Genomic DNA, 17,378 nt, shown 5'->3' with positions numbered 1-17,378 from the left:
CGAGCCTGGCCTCCCCTGCAGGAGCCCTTAATTACCTGATACCCCCCATGCATACACCACTGGCTGTAATTTGTGTTGCTCAGTGTGGGGTAAAGCACTGGCTCCAATACACTTTTCTGTGAGTGTTGCTGTTCCTCCTTCTATTGCTGCCCCTCACAGTCTTAGACTCTTGACCCCTGAAGAGGATATGGTGAGGGTAGCGGCAGCTATTGGCCGTATGCTGTGGGGTCCTCCCAAGTGACAGCCATCCAAGAAACTTCATTCTTTATAAGTATGGTGTACTCTCTAGTATGTGGCTCTTCAGTCATACATGGTGCCCTTTCCACCCTGATGAGGCCAAGCTGTGATGGTTGCCTGAAGGTCTGGCCCTTTCAGGCCTCACAGCTGGAGTCAGAACTTTTGTATCTTGTGGTTGTTCTCCCATGATGTGGCTAACATGATTTAAAATATATTAACACACACTGCTCTAACTGCTGAAGTTATTGACCACCACACAGGAGAGATTAAGTCTTTGGCATCTCCACCAGCCCTCTTGGCCCAAAGCACAAGAAGCAAGAGATATTGGTGTCATGGTCTCCATGTGGCACAGGGCAGCCGGCAGGGTTCATACACAGGGGTTTGGTGTACACACTGTGTAATTTGATTCCTAAGCATGCACATGCTCATGTTCACAGAGCGACACGATGCACTGTATGTCGTTGGGTCCCTGGATGAAACACTAGAACTGAGAGGCATGCGGTATCATCCCATCGACATAGAAACCTCTGTGATCCGTGCACACAGGAGCATTGCAGAATGGTAAGAGCTGACAGAGGGGTTTCCTGTGCTGTCCATCCAGCCCCTCCTTGGGCATGAGCACTTCACACAAGGGCAGCACCAGGCACTATTCTGCCACGAGCAGTCCCTACACAATTGCAGTCCCTGGTGAGCTGAGCTGGATTACCCTCACCTTTTTCCCAGAAGGGCCTACACCTCTTACCTATTCTAGATACGTTTCTGCAAAACAGCATCAGAGAATGCCTCCCTGCCTTTTCCTTTTCCTGGTCAGGGTTAAGTCTCACAGCCATCTTCAGCATAGAGGCAAAATACGAGATTGCTGCTATTCTCATTCAAAAGTATTCCTGGGTTAAATGTGATTTCCTTTTTAAACAGTAATGAGCCATGATCTCTTCTCTATGTAGGGAGCTTGCCCTGGGACAGGCACAGCTTTGTTCTTGATTCTTATCAAGAAAGTTAGAGTAGATACTCCTATAAGGTACAGTTAGCCTGGCTTTAAGATTATAAACGATGTTAAATAGCAGTGCTGTGCTGTGAATGTAAGAGGTGTGTTTGCTAACTTTGCCATACTTCTGAGCATCTGCTTGCTCCCAGTGCTGTCCATCTCTGTGACTGTCTGTCTGCTCTCCTTCAGTGCTGTGTTCACCTGGACCAACCTGCTGGTGGTGGTGGTAGAGCTGGATGGTCTGGAGCAGGATGCTCTGGACCTAGTAGCGCTGGTGACCAATGTTGTGCTGGAGGAGCACTACCTTGTGGTCGGGGTGGTGGTCATCGTGGACCCTGGAGTGATCCCCATCAACTCTCGGGGTGAGAAGCAGCGCATGCACCTGCGTGATGGCTTCCTGGCTGACCAGCTGGACCCCATCTATGTGGCCTACAATATGTGAGTGTGGCTGCACAGAGCTGGGTGTGTGAGCCAGCAGAGGTGTGAGGCAAAGATGAGCTGCACTGTTGATGCCCCGGGAGAAGGGATTTCAGGCTTCCTCCATTCACCCCCCGTGTGTGCTGTTCAGATCCTCTCAACAGTGTCCTGACACGTCTGAACCAACTAAAGAAATGTTCTGGGTCCGCTGGGTATATTTACCAAAACATGGGTGCCTGGGAAGGGAAGGAAAGGCCTGGTGTCATGCTGTGGACATTACTGACATCACGGCTGTTTTCTGCTATGCTGCAAGCTTGCACTTTTTTAGGCTAAAAAGTATTCCTGATTTTTAAATATATAGTTTCCTGATTATTTATTCCCACTTGTAACAACAAGCTTATATGTAAACTCTATGCTGGAGAGGACTCTTGAGCCAAGCCTGCCTAGGAGGCTGATGAAAGAAGCAGTCCCACCCCCACCCATAGACTTCACCAGACACACAGCTTCCTTTTCTGGTTGATTATTGGAGCAGGTGTGCCTGTTTGTCTGTGTGTGTTGTCACTAATGCTCAGTAAGTGCCAGCTGGACTATCTAGTTAGATCTATTTCAGAAAGATAAACCAGCAGCATTTAACTTAAAATCACTTTCCTAGTGACATTTAAACTGAAAGTTCTCATAACATCGCAATATTAATTTTTCTCATGAAGTATACTGTATTATTCTCATGAGCAGGTCTGGAAGCATGAGTGACATCCTAAGGTCTTACCCATGTGCCAGCTAGGTCTCCTACACACTTGAGTTGCCATGGGAGCCTGGCTCTCAGCCACTGCAGCCTCTTGGCTTTGCATTTTAGTTATGTGCCTATAAAATTTGGCCAAACCATTTTTAGTTATTTTACCCAAACTTGAAATCCAAGTGATCTAATATTGTACTTAAGTCAGAAAAGAGAATGTAAAATCTTTTAGATACTTCTAAGAATTTGAAGTCAAGCATGAATCTAAGATTATTTTTATATGACTAATCAAAGATTAATGTTATCAAGTTGTTGGGGTTTAGGGACTTTGAAGGGTAGAGAAGTTTATGAATCATACCTTCTTCACAGAAACAGCTAGATTTTTCTAGAGTTGCTTGGACTTGTGCTTCAGTGAGCCCAGCTAACTGGCCCTCCTCTCACAGCTAACCCTCAGAAAGCACTGTGTGCAGGAGCCCTTTTCTCATTGTATCAAACTGTGCTGTAGTATGTGGAAACATACTGGAATCTTAATAACCCTGGTATAATTGTGTACAGAATCCATGTCAGTTATTTCTTGGCGTCAGAGGTTTAGCAAGACTGATGAAGGCTCACAATAGACGACTGAGAACAGACTACCTATCCATGGTCTCAACATTGTATGTAGTTTTATAGCAAACAGCGCTTGTCAACTTTTTGTATTAAAAAATCAGTGGCAGTAAGAACGTATCTGGTAAGTTAAGATTTTAAGAATTGTATTAAAATGTTTTAAAGTTACTCTCTGGGAATTCTGTATATCACACTAATTTTTATATCATGTTAATAAAAGCTATTGACTTTGTAATTCTGCATTTTGAAATGTGTGAAAGGGTTTTTAAAAATTTCTCCAACTAGGATGTCTTTTATTATGCATTATTTCTCTCAGAAATACAAAAACAATTATGCTTATCATATAAAATCTGGAAAACACATTAACGTGTAAGAAAGGAAATTTAAAATCTTCTACAGGCCTACTGATGAGTAATAGCAGTCTTAGTATTGCCTTGAATCTCAGGGCTTTTTTAACCTTTAAAAAAATATTTTTTTAACAAAATTAGGACCATATACTTATTTTACAATCCGCTCTTGTACTTAATAAATTGCAGACTTTTGACTGTCACATACATTCTGTACATGTCTTAATGACGACATTGTGTGGTGTGCATGCCTGCACACAGCACTTCCTGGCCTGTTGAACCAGCACCCCCCCCCCACCACCATTGTGCATTGAGTCACCTCCCTGATGCCTACTTTCATTTCCACAGTGGCATTCCCACCTAGCCTCTGTCCTGCTGGTAACACGGGTAGGTCAGAGTTTGTGGTGGGTGTGGTACCTGCATACCCATATCCCCACCCCCTCCAGTAGGGCCATGTGGGAGAGGTCATGGTCTGGCCTTAGCCACTCAGCAGTACTTACTAATTTCCCCTCTAACACCATCACTGTACTGGGGAATGGCCTCAGCTCACTCATCTCTCCTCCTGGGTTGTTTTTGACTGCCCAGGACTAGAGTTTTCTCCCTGAGCTGCTCCTGGCTCTACTCTGCCTCAAGCTGCTTGGAGAGGATCTTAGGACTCCTACAGAGATCTGGCTACCTTCAAGCATCTCCCTAGAGAGGGCCAGGCTGGAGAGTGCAGCTTCTCAGCAAGATTGACTCAGGTGCCTCTGTGAGTGTGGACCACAGTTCACCAGAGAGTAGAATCTCCCCAGCCCCAGCCCAGCAAATAAAAGTGTCATTTGCATGCAGGTGATAAATAGTATGGGAGCTTGCACTGGCATGGTGTTCATGCCCAACTCTAGTCACATAGGCAGTAGTCTCCTGGAAGGTTCTCGAAGAGAAAGCAGTTATGTCTGCCCTTCTGGAGGGAAGGTTTGGGAGGCAGGCCTGGCTAAGCAGATGTCCCTGACCATGTGGAAAGTGTAGTGTGAGGACAATACCATGTGGCTGGGATGAAAGGACATCAGGAGCCCTGTAGATAACTGCTGGTCTTTTGTCTTGGTGGTTCGGGTGCCCCAGAATACCTGCCATGTGCCCCTTGCAGTCCAGCTCAGTTCATTGCCAGTTGTCGGCTTCTGGTTTCCAATGCTGTCCTGTATCCCTCTACTCAGCATTCTCCACAGGTTCGTGTGTTAGAACACGGGGTCTCTAGGAGGTGAGGCTAACTAGAAGGAGTAGGTTTCTGGGGCATATTTTGGAACCTATACATAATCTCCTGTCCTTTCCACTCCCCTTCTGTCTGCCAGTTGGGAGCCCCTCCACCACACCCTTCCTTCTACAACAAAACCTTCAAAAGCATGAGCTAAATAAACCTTTATCCCTTTTTAATTATGCCAAACATTGTGTCGTAGTGGCAAGAAAGCTAACATATGGCCCAGCCAGTCCAGAAAATTGCCTGCAAGAGCCCCATGGTATCCTCTAGTCATGGAAAGTCTGATTCTGTGCAGCCTTTGAACATCCTAGAGCCTCCTGCAGCCCCAGCTTTGGGCTGTGCCTGAGGGATGGGGTGAGGTCTGGGAAGTCCCACTTTAGGGACTTTTAGTCTGTGTCCTGGTCTAGTGAGTACTTTATTTTTATCTCTTGTTCAGTGTTGGGAGATTTTTTTTTTAAAACAATGCTCTTGTTTTGTGCAAGTGCATTCATTGTTCAGTTGACTTAATGAATTTTTAAGTCTCTTCTCTTAAAACTAACTGCACCAAAAAGGGGGTGGGTAAGAATAATTAGAGTTTTCCTAGAATGGCTTTTTAACATTTATGATGTGATTTTTATTTATTTGTAACTTGAATTATTTGAACCTTCATTATTTGAATATATAGTTTAAAAATTGTTAAGTTCAGCTTCCCACCATTGACTCTCAGCCTCACCAAGTGATAAGAAGGCCCTAGGCACAGCAGGTCATAAGTGACTTCCAGCCACTGAAGGGCATATCTGAGGGGCCCTTCATTCCCCCACCAACTCACCCTACAGACTTCAACCTTGTGGTCACTTGCTTTATAGACTGCAGAGATACAGCTAGCTAGAAAGATGAGGTTTTTTGGGGGGAGGTCACTAGCTCTCTCTCTGTCTCTCTCTCTCTCTGTCTCTCTCTCTCTTTCACACATACACACACACACACACACACACACACACACACACACACACACACCGACATGGAGACTCATTAATTATGAAGCCTCAGCCGATAGCTTAGGCTTGTTCTTACCTAGTTTTTATAACTTTTGATTTATGTTCTTATATGTGGCTTTGTTACCTTTTCTCTGTACTCCCCATCCTGCTTTCTCTGCCATCTGCCTGATGACTCCTGCCTTCTTCTTCCCAGTATCCTCTCTGCCCAGAAAATCCTGTCTAGCTGTTGGCTATCAGCGTTTTATTTAACCCATCAGAGCAATGCATCTTCAGAGTGCACAAAAAGAGTATTCCACAACATTATGCTGTGGCCCTTCTCTTCTCCTGTACATGTCCTACAGGAACAACAGTGCCATCCTAAAAGAAGTCTATTGAATAGAGTTTCAATTCTCAGTCCTGAGTTAGGACATTAACACTTAGTTTGGAAGAACCATTTTTTCCCCAGTTAGAATTGTTGGCGTTAAATATTTATTTAGTAAGGGCTGCTCACTGGAAGCAGAGACTTAAGTGCCCCTGCACATTTGGGCTGGGGGGGGGGGAGGGTGTTGTAATCAGACTGTCTGCTTTCTTGGGCATATTTGTACCAACAGTGTAAGGAAGATGTAAGGAAAAGCAGCCTCTGCCTGTGACAGTGGATGCAGCTGTGGATTTGGGGGTCTGTTGGAAGCATAAAGAACGCTATCCTATAGAACTGCTTGCTATTGGTGGTCTGCTGTGATTCTTCTGGGTCATGTATCTGCAGGGTCATGGTGGTTTACCGCATATGCTGTACTGCTGAGCATTGATTTTCTTCCCTAAGTGATTCTTAACCAATGTTTCCTGGGGCCAGACAGCTCGCAGGAATGCCTAATGTAGCAGAAATAATGATGCACTAATTTACAGCAGCCCTTGGGGAGGCTTTCAGTTTCTCATACCCAAAGCAAATCAAGCTTCCTAATTAGTTGTTCTATGTGGCTGGAGAGCACAGCTCCTTCAAGCCTGCAAGCCTTCATGTCTGCCACAGGTAAGCTTGGCTCTTTTGCTTTGTTTTGTTTTTTGTCTCACTCATGTTCAAAGAACTCATGGCAGGCTGTAGTCACCATGGAGACGAAGGCCATAAATTCCTGGAAGTCACACTCTCCATCTCCATCTTCATCCAGTGTTTCCATGACTTTGTCCACAACTTCCTGCTCTTTGATTTCCTGAGAGAAAGAGAGAGAGAGAGTTGATAAAGTCCTTTTTAGATGGGATACAGGGCTCTCAGGATGTTATTAAAAGTACTAGGCTGATAATTTTCATCAGAAAAAAAAAAAAACCCAATATAGGAAATGAAAAATTCTAGGAGTCCTCTGTGAGTGAGGGACATTCACCACAGGGAAATGGGGTGGAGTCTGTGCCTCTTCCTTTTCCCATTGGTCTTGGTGGACCTGGGTTACTTTAAAATAGGAAAACAAGAAGTAACAAAACTACACCTGGAATATGTGTGAAGCCCATTTCAACCTGAGTCAGTAACTTAAAGAAATGAACTCAAGGGGACTAGAGAGATGGCTCAGTGGTTAAGAACACTAGCTGGTCTTTCAGAGGTCCTGAGTTCAATTCCAGTAACCACATGCGCCTCACAGCTATCTGTAATGAGATCTGGTGCCCTCTTCTGGTATGCAACCATACATGGAGACAGGGCACTGTACACCTAATAAATAGATCTTTAAAAAAAAATGAACCCAGTGCTCAAGAGCATGCCTGTGTTTAGGAGCCATGTGGATTTTAACAGTCTCTAAAATAACACTTGAGAATGTGTCAGAGCTGCTATTTGTTCTGTTCTTTTGCTTCTTGGGTTATTTCCTAGATGTCGGTAGGCTTTTTCCTGACAGTTCTGACGCCAAAGCCTGATGAATGATAAGTCTACCACTAACTGACGCACCAACCAGAACAATGGTCAGGCTACCAATATATCAAGTGTGCAGGCCTGAAGACAGGTGGGAAGGAGGCAGAATCTGAGCACTGAAGAGTTCAGTTCTGACCATTTCAGTTAACAACTCCCCCGACTCCCTCCCCAACAGGAGAGCTCTGTGGAGAGGTCACACGTGCTTCCCTAAATACAATAGGTTGGGGTGTGAAAGATGGTGATTCCGAGGGGCTCATGTGGACTTTTAAATATCTTCCAAAATATAGATGGCACAGTGTAGGTCTTTCGGGTTACACCACAGAGGCTGTGATTTTGATCCTACATGTCCTCCAGAGGCTCCTGTGCAGGAGGCTTGGTGCCCACTACGGGCACCACTGGGAGGTGGTAGAACCTGTGAGAGGAAGTGAGGTCACTGGGCCATGCCTTTCCTTCCTTTGTTCCCTCCACTGGGCAAGCAGCTTTGCTCCTCACCGCGATGGTTGACCTCACCAAAGGCCCTCAAACAGTGGAGCCTGACAACCATGGGCTGGAACCATGAGCCGAACAAACCTTCGCTCCTTTGGGTTGATTTTTCTCTAGTGCTTTTGTTAAACCAGGCCAGCAAACATGTATGACACCTCGATATTGTAACATGAGCTGTCGTTAATAAACGTGACATCACACGCTCATTGTTTCCTGTTCTAAAATCATGGTGGTAGTGAGTATTTTAAGCTACTACCGATAGAGCTTTCATTCTATATGAAGAGCCAGACATGCCCATCTCACCACTGTGTACTCCCCTTTCAAGTCGAAGAGGTAAGACTCAGGTTAAGTTGAAAGGTAGAATGGGTGGGACTATAACTGTCTACTCCCCCCCCCCCAGGGATCTGAATGCCTGAGAAATTAGTTCCCCAAAGCAGATTTGGAGACTTCTCCAGGAAGCCAGTGGTGCTGCTGCTGTCTCCATGGTGGTGAAGTAATTGGCTGAACAACAGGAAGGAAAACTTCACCAGACATCCAGCCACTAAGTATCAACATGTACCCAGTTAACTTAGGATGTGGTTTCCTGTTACCATGTGACAGGACTGTGCCCTATAGTTATACCCAGGCTTGGCACTTGATCAAACACTGATTAGTTTTCCTCTGAATGTGGGGTTTGCTACTTCCATGACCCAGGAAGCTTCCTGTGGCAGGACACATTGTATATCTCCGGTATTTCCATCCTATTCAATGTGTGCCATGAGCCAGCCTTTGTTTAGGGGGCCAAGGGGGCATCGGGTGGCAGATGGATTACAGCTCACTCCCATGGGAGCACTTGGTTTATGGGTGGTGGAAACGCTAGCACCTGATTCAAGGGCAGAGGAGAGAGTGGAAAGTGAGTGTTTTCGCCACCAGAATGTTAAGGACCACAGAAGAACAGGGCTTGCCAGGAGCCCTTTCTCAGGGTCCTAAGTGGACTCCCAACTAAACTTGTACCTGGTCAACGTCATATATTCTGGGGAGAACTCTCTTTCCCTCAGTCAAGTGTTCACTCATAGATATGCTAGGTTGGGTCCTGTCTCTCAAGTGTTGAATTACTGAGTGGTCAGGAAATGTTTATTTAATGTCTGACATTTCTGACCTCTGTAGTCAACACCAGACAGCTGGACAAAGCCAAAAGATTTCTTTTTCCCCAAAACATCTCATTCTTGAAAAAGAAAAATTTTGTGTGTGTGTGTGTGTGTGTGTGTGTGTGTGTGTTGTACATGCATACATACTCTCATGCCATGGCATACATGTGGTGTTGGTTCTCTCCTTCTAAACCATTTCCCTGGCCCTGTTTTGTTTTTGTGAGGAGAGATGCTTTCCCTGTATAGCCCAGGCTGGTCTCCTGCTTTCACCCTAGGATTATAGATGTGTGCCACCATGACCAGCTGACATTCTTAAGTGTTAGTTCTAAGTGGTTTATTATCCCATTCTGCCATCATCCGTGGGTCCTTAGATTCAAGGGACAGAATCAGCCCATCTAAGCTTATACGTGGAGGGCTTAGAGTTTGAACAGCTTCCAGAAGCAACCTAGGGCATCCAGAGACAGAAACAGACAGAAGCAACCCAGGGAACCATTTCTAGTGCCGATCAACGATGCTTTTGTAAACTTACCTCCAGGAAGTGGGAGAGCTCATTGTTGATGAGCTCCTTGAGTTCTGATTTCTTCAGCTTGTGCTTGTCACCCTCTCGTCCTGAATACTGATGGAAGATATCAATGAGGGCAACCATGGCCTTCTCCAGCTCAGACATCCTGGAGGCTGCAGAAAAAAGACACTTTTTCAGTTTCTGCCCTGTTCTTTGAACAGTTTAATGCCTCAGCCCACATGAGGGGAAGAGAGGCACCCTGTGACTCCACACTGACCACAGCTTATCCTTTGCCTTCTCGGCCCACCACCTCCCTTCTATGTCCCTGTGGGCCACAGGGTTAAGTTTCTGAGTTGATTGGCTTCTGGTTGGATTTAGTCAATGAGAAACTATTGTGGGTGTGGATATAGAGCACTAGGGGACCATTCCGGCTTTCCCCCGTGGCCACCCCCCAGTCCTGAAGGTCTTGAGGATGTAGCATCAGCTGGTGGATTTAAGGAGGACAGACACTGAGATGAATAGTGGCTATTGAATATATATATATGTATGTATGTGTGTGTGTGTGTGTGTGTGTGTGTGTGTGTGTGTGTGTGTGTATCAACATCAGAGAACAATTTTTAAATTCAGTAAACAGCATCCTCGGGTTAGGAAGAAAAATGCAGATGCTTCCAAAAGATTCTGAGGAACAAGAACAGGAGCGACCTGGCTGGTTTTCTATCAATTTGAACCAAGCCAAAGAAAAGTCCTGTCTCAGAGAAGCGAGCCTCTATTAAGACAATGCGGCCTTAAGAGCCAGCTGTAGGGCATTTCCTTAATTAGTGATTGATGGGGGAGGGTCCAGCCCATTGTGGGTGGTTCCATCCCTAGGCTGGTGGTCCTGGGTTCTATAAGAAAGCAGGCTGAACAAAGCCAGTATGCAGCACCCCTCTATGGCCTCTGCATCAGCTCCTGCCTACAGATTCCTGCCTGGCTTGAGTTCCTGTCTCCACCTCCTGTAACAATGAACTGTGGTACAGAAGCTGAATAAATAAAAGCTTTGCTCCCCATGGTCATGGTGTTTTATCACAGCAATAGAACCCCTAACTAACAAGGAGCTTATTTTCATTTAAATTAATATACAAATTTAAGCTGTTTAAATAAAAAAATGAGTTAGATTTTTTTCTTTCTTTTTTTGTTTGTTTGTTTTTGTTTTTGGATAGGTGACAAATGTAAAAACTGTAAAACTCATCTGGAAAATAAGGGTAACACTGCACCAACTTTTTGAAAAATCGCAATGAAGATCTTCCAGAAACATCTGATTCTGCTGGTGTCTTGACACAGGGAGACCAAGGCACAGCCAGGCGTTCCATGCTGGCCGAGTATTCATCAGCCTGGCCTCACACAGTGGTGTCTTTGTGAGCAGAAATGCCAGTGAGAAGCAGCCTTCTTCACAGCAGCACAGCCAGGGCCTGAAGAGGGGATGCAGGGAGGGCTGCTCCAAGCAACTCAGTTAACAAAGGCGGCTGAAGGCTCCATTCAGAAAACAGCCACTTAGGCAGAGACATGTGACAGCTCCTGGCCTTGAGTTCTGATCCTTAAATCAGAACCTGCACTGTCATAATTAAAAATAAGCAACAAAAAATGCTTGAAAACTCATTCCCATGTTGAGTATGTTGCATCTTAGAATAGACTAGAACAAAATTTTAATAACATTTAAGATTTTTTATTAATGATTTCCCAAAGGAAACAGACTGAAGGTTTTTGTTTGTTTCCCTTCTTTTTTTCTTTTCCCTTACTTACTCTCTGGCTTGCTGAAGTTCTACAAAGTAAAGGAACTTTGTTTTGCTCATATATTCCAAAGGCACCTGAAGGGCCTCAGCTGGACTAAAATGAAATATTTTATTCTCTCTTAGTTTCTTCACTTTTTTCAGTTATGGTGTTTTAGTTACAAACAAAAGCTATGTATGGGTGGTCTGCCTGCACGTATGTCTCAAAGGTGTGAAGCCTGGTGCCTGCAGGGGGCAGAAGAGGGTATCCTATCCTCTGGGACTAGAATTCCAGGCACTGTGAGCTACATGTGGATGTTGGGCCAGCCCCAGTTACCTTTTTTTTTTTTTTTTTTTTAATGAAAGAAAATTAGTTTAGTGCCCTGTAAAGAATAGTGGAGAGGACAGTAATAGAATTGCTTGCTTTTAAGATTAAGGTTTCACTGACCCCACCCCCTGGCTCTCCTCTAAGCCACAATCTTCTTGCCTCTCTGCTCCCTAACTGTTGGTCCTTACCCAGCAGTTATTGATTAAAAAAAAAAAAAAAAATCTCGAGAAATGCTATATCATGCCTGACACTACTCAAAGTCCTGGCCGGGGGTGGGAAGGGTTGAAGGGTCTTTTTGTGGCATGGGGACTAGGACTTAAAAGAAAAGGTGTGACACGTATCCCACATGTTAGAAAACTCCCAGAAATTTGACTGTTTTCATAACCACATTACAAGTTCAAATTTCCCTGATTCTTCCTTTCGTCTAAAGAAACATTGGCTTGTAGTGTATCTTCTAAGACAAATGGAAGCATTTGTATGTAAACATTATGCATTAGTTTTTTGTGAAGAAAGCACAGGACTCGAGCTTCTGAGAAAGATGCTGCCTGTAAGGTGAGAGGTCCTCACAGAGGCCCCAGGGGGATATAATGGAAATCAGAATCGAATCCATTTCTAACCCCGTTTCTTTATCCCAATTCATAATTATCTCAAAAAAAATTCAACTTTTGCAGTTTTTTTTTTTTTTTTTTTTTTTTTTTTTTTTTTTGTGGTGTCTGGGGATGGAGGAGCTTGGCATTTCAAATAGAGAAACTAGAAATGCCACCGCATGCTTCATGGCCACAGGGGTAGCTGGGGAGGGGTGAAGGGGGCTGCTGCCAGGAAGGGACAGCCCTAGGTGAGGATTGGGGGTAACTAATGGTGCACCAGGAAGGACAAACCTTCCCTCCCGAGTTAGAAAAGAAGCACTGTACATGCCACTTCTGAAAATGTCGGTAGTCATTCTGGGTCATTCAGAAGGACCTAAGGTTCTCCCTGGCATGATGAAAATAAAACCCGAGACAATGTCAATGTCAACAGCAGTCACAAGAAAACAGGAAAGTCAGGCTTAAATCACAGAATGTCATCGGCAGTTCTGAAATGCTGCCAGATGTCCCCAAAGCCCACCTCCCCCCCACTTTAAAGCTCAGTTTCCATGCTCTCCCCTCCACCCCTCACCCTCCAAGGAAAGAAGAGAGAGAGTGCTGTTTCTTGGTCCTCTGCCAGCGGCTGTTTCTCACCTCCTGGTCACCTTGTGCTGCTGGTGTCCTCTCTGACTTCAGTGTCCAAGTGGCAGGAGTGTGGACAGAGCAGCTTCTTATTCCTCCTCCAGAGAGGACTGGGTGTTGGCTTGGCGCAGTCCACTGCAGGCTGAGGCTGCCAATGGGGGCCAAGGGTAGGGAGGTGCTGGACAGCCAGGCCTGCACAAGGGCCCCATTGACTGCGTACCCTGGGGATTCGCTGGGCAGCTACAACTGGGTATGATCTAGAAGAAAATGGGCCTGGAGGGCAGGAAGTGCAGAGTCAGCTTTTTTTTGTGCCTTTTAAAAGTATTATTTCATGAATATTGATGTGACTCCAAAGGCAAAGATGGGGTGTGGAAAGAGGAGTAAGATGTGGATGAATTGATTTTTCTTTTAGAAAAAAAAAAAAAAAAGCAGAAATGCAGCCAACAACTAGAAGCTTCTAGTGCTGGACTCAGGAGACTATGGCCATGGCTGGCTTCCAAGGAGGCTTGAGCATCTTGCCTGCCTGCCAGCTTCCTGGCCCCCTCCCACAGGTGTGACCCCAGGTGGATGTTAGTGCTGGACATCAATTATTATACCTGGGCTCCTCTGAGCCCAGTGTATTCAAGGACCAGCATGCAGTAAATCAGTAACTGTTGCACCTTGGGGAAAATCCTTGTTAAGGGTGAAGACTTGCCAGGTCTGTCTTGGATCTCTCTCTTTACCCACACAGCAAAGAGTCATGCCAGTCAACAGACTATTGAGAACTGACTCATGTTCCGTCTGTGGCATTCGGGGACAGTTGGGAGTTAGTGATGAAGGTTCAGATTCCACTTTGTTTTGCAACCTGTCTGGATGTCAAAAGAACCCAGGTAGCCTCTGAGTAGTGAAGTTATACTGACCTGAGGAATGGGGGTGGGGGTTGACTCTCAGGCACCCAGACTACAGGATCCAGGGCTGTCATGTTGAAAAAGGGACTTTTCCTGCAGGGCCAGCATTTGTCTATCCAGGTGACTTGGGTCAGTAGGCAGCCTTCTTTGGCTATTCAGAACCTCTGCCACCTTTGGCACCATCATTTCCGGTTTCTCTCCCTTCTGCTCCTACCTCCTACACATTCAGAGAGCCACTGGCTCTGAGCAGCTGGAGGAAGAGGTTGCCCTTGCTTGGTATTTGCAGGAGGAAAGGCAGCATTGTTTCTCATACAAAGGACCCCCAGCCAAGCTGCTCATGAGGCTGGTTACAATGCCCAGTGACCATGGAGGAGAATGAGGATCTGTGTTCTGGAGGAAGTAAGTGAAAAGACAAAAAGCTCCTGTGTGCAGAGCAGTCAACACAAGAATCAACTGCCTTCCTACCCAGCAGGATGCCACTGCCCAGCCTGTGAGCCACAGCATCTCCAAGCTGGGCTCAAAATTCTCATGCCACCATTTTGGTCTGCTTTTAGTAGTACTTTACACATGCACATGTAGTGGTACAAACATATGTGTAATATGAACTACCTGGTACACTCCATCGTTGATGGTCATTAATATTATGCAAGTTAATGTTCATGTCTGTCAGAAGAACCTGGGACTTCGTTCCAGAACCAAGTGAACTCCGCAGTCAGAGAAAGCAAAGAGCTACAAATAATGGCATCCTGTGGCAGAGACACTAGGCTCCATCATGCAAGCCAAATCATCGGCCCAATTTGAGCATCTTGAGTCCAGGAATCCTCCTGTTTGGCAAATTGTTGTAGAATGCAAGTATTTCACATGTATCACATTTTATTATTTTGTACCCCACCAAATTCCAGCCAAATATTTGTTTTCATTAGGAAGTCAGTAAAAACCTTCCAGAAGAATGAGCCCAGTGAGGAGCTTGGAGCAGAAAGCAGGACCCTGCTATTTCTTTGCTTTGGATCCACAGATCCAGGGAAACAAAAGGACCCAGTACAAAAACAACAGGATTATTGTTTTTGTGTTTGCGTTTGAACCTTCTAAGTTTTGGGGAAAGATGGAGGTGGGAGTGTGAGGCACATCCATGTGAAGCTGCCTTGTCATGCGTGGTGCTCCAAAAGTTTCTCAAAATGGGAGAGGAATATTTCAGCCAGTGCTGGAAAACTGTGCTCTGCCTTCGTGCAACTCTCCTGCAAGCACTTATTTTAATTCTACTTTTAAAGAATATGGGTGATCCATCAAATTATGGCAAGTTGAAGGTTGAGAAACTCAGGCTCATCTATCTTTTTTTTTTAAACTCAGTAAGCAACATTTTTCACTCAATATTGTGACTTTGTTTCCCCCCCACCCCATTAGGATGCTGTGAGCCAGAACATCACACACAGCATTTAGCTACATCCTTCCAAATGAACAATTGATTGCTAGACCTATGAAAATTGAGATTAATCTTGTTAATGGGAATCTTGAAAATGGGAATAAGTTAACTTATTTTAGAGGTTAAAATACAAAATAATTAGAATCTAAAATTGCAATTGACTGTTAATATAAACAAAAAATGAGAAAAATACTCAAAGTTATAGGAAGGATAAACTATTTCTTGAAATTAAAATTTAAAGTAGCCAGCTGGGTATAGTGGTATATGCTTTTAATCCCAGCACTTGGGAGTCAGAGGCAGGCAGATCTCTGAGTTCAAGGCCAGCCTGGTCTATAAAGTGAGTTCTAGGCCAGCCAGAGCTACTTAGTGAGACCTGTCTCCAAAAAATAAGAAAATAAAATGTAAAGGAATAAAATTGGATATGTTGATATACTTCGTGATGTGTTAACATGCATAACATTTAGAACTATTATTATGCTTCTGAATGTTATCTTATGTAATATTTTAGAACCTGGATTAGCACACATTAAGTACATACAATGGGCTTCATTGTGACATTTTGTTCATGCACATTATGTATTTTGATTATATTCATATAATATTTATTAAGTCAGTTATTTAGCTAATGTGATCTTTACCTGTTGAAGCCGTTTTTTCAAGATTCCTTGAGCAGGATTTTTGCAACAAGTTTCTGAATTCAGCCCATGCGTGGTCCCTGGCTTGGCTGGCACTGTTCCCCATTGGAGGGCCTGAAACTCTGCCCCCAGTACTACCCACCTGCTTCCTGTATGTGCAGGATTTCCTCCAGATGGGCCACTGCACACAAAGAAAGTCCAAGATAGTATTTATGTAACCAGAGCAGCCTCTTGGGATCAGAGTCAGATGCCTGTTGACTCTCCCAGAGGCCACCTGCTGCCCTAATAACAACAAAGTTCACATGCTTGATTAGCCCTTGTATCAATAGCTTTACTTTCAGTCAGTGTGCTGGGTCATAGGTGGTGTGTGTGTGTGTGTGTGTGTGTGTGTGTGTGTGTGTGTGTGTGTGTCCTGTCACTAGGCAGTGCAATAGGGATACAAGTCAGGTCACTGAACCCAGTAAGGAGCCAGATGTCTTTAGAGGCAGATTGCAAGGTATCAGTGACCCTCCCCTCCCCTCCCCCACCAACCTTTGGCATAGTGACATATATGCACCAGTATTCGCACCTAGCATGATGACTACCTGTATACCCCAGGCAGGGAACTCCTGGAGGGACCATGTGGCTAGCAGTCAGGCCTGACTGCTCCAGTGGTCATAGAGCTGATCAAGAGTTCAGAGCTCTATGTCCAAAAAGTAGAAATGTCTGATATGCACCAGGGAACTTGAGGTTCAGAGGCAGATTGCTTATTTGTATCATTGGTAAGTGTCAAAGCTAAGGTGTGAGCTTTGGGCTTCCTGTAGAGTCCACGTTCCCACTGTGGTGTGATGCTGCCTCTGCACACTGCAGCTGGCTGGGATATGGCACTCCCTTCTGGCCTCAGCAGGCATTGCATTCATGTGGTTCAATGGCATACATTTGGGCAAAATAGCCATACATACAAAAACCGTAATCATTTTTAATTAATGATTTACACACAGTCAAGCTTATGGAGACATTTTTTTTTCAATTGCAGATGACTGTTTTGTCTCAGAAAAATCTCACACCAACACATTACTGTCAAACCATAACCCTTCCTTTTTTGTTTATCCCCACAATCTCATATTAATATCACAATATAAGACATAACTTTAAAAGTTTAACATTTTTTTCAACACACTTTTAAGTCCAAGTTCTCTTTAAAAACCCAATGTCTTTTTTTTTTTTTTAAGTCCAAAGTCTCTCAACTGTGGGCTCTTGTAAAATAAAAGACAAGTTAAATATTTCCTTCAAGAAGGAAGAACCAGGGTGCAGTCACAATTAAACCAAAGCAAAACTAAAACTCAACAGTATAAAGAATTCAGTGCTTGGTGTCTGGGACCTCATAGCTAGTTTCCACTCTACGGCTACTGCTGGCCTGAGTAGTCATCCTATGGTACTGGTGTCTCCAACATGCTAAGGTCCCCTGCAACTGAGGCTGAACCCTTACCATTGATCTTTCCTGGCCTCTCTTCAGGACCAAAAGGCCTGACAGTGCCAAGCCTCAGCTGCTTTCTATGATCTCTTCATGCCTTCAAAACCAGCACCACCTGAGTAACCATTATACATTACCAAGTTCTGATATAAAGCATGAGATGTAGCCTTACCCACCCTGGACCACAGCTTGTGTGTGC

The 17,378-nt window shown here is 44.7% G+C and overlaps 2 protein-coding genes across 2 annotated transcripts in view; one reads left to right on the top strand and one right to left on the bottom strand.

The window, feature by feature from the left end:
• Dip2a (disco interacting protein 2 homolog A) overlaps positions 1-3,213 on the top strand; it is a 72,792-nt gene extending 69,579 nt beyond the window's left edge. Inside the window, exons 38-39 of the mRNA XM_051186939.1 lie at positions 675-798; positions 1,412-3,213. Coding sequence (XP_051042896.1) covers positions 675-798; positions 1,412-1,664 — 377 coding nt within the window. The 3' untranslated portion in view covers positions 1,665-3,213. The remainder of the gene's footprint in view (positions 1-674; positions 799-1,411) is intronic.
• A 2,762-nt stretch (positions 3,214-5,975) lies between these two features.
• On the bottom strand, positions 5,976-12,960 carry S100b (S100 calcium binding protein B). Its single transcript, XM_051186938.1, has 3 exons — positions 12,797-12,960; positions 9,534-9,679; positions 5,976-6,711 (listed from the first exon to the last, which is right to left on the bottom strand). Exons 2-3 carry the CDS (start codon positions 9,669-9,671, stop codon positions 6,571-6,573), a joined length of 279 nt encoding a protein of 92 aa, XP_051042895.1. The 5' UTR covers positions 9,672-9,679; positions 12,797-12,960; the 3' UTR covers positions 5,976-6,570.
• Positions 12,961-17,378: the final 4,418 nt, after the last annotated feature.

This window comes from Phodopus roborovskii, unplaced genomic scaffold (genome assembly GCF_943737965.1).
Source record: "Phodopus roborovskii unplaced genomic scaffold, PHOROB, whole genome shotgun sequence".
In the NCBI taxonomy this organism is placed as follows: Eukaryota; Metazoa; Chordata; class Mammalia; order Rodentia; family Cricetidae; genus Phodopus; species Phodopus roborovskii.
Note: the sequence above shows the minus strand (reverse complement) of the source record. Positions and strands in the feature narration are given on the sequence as shown.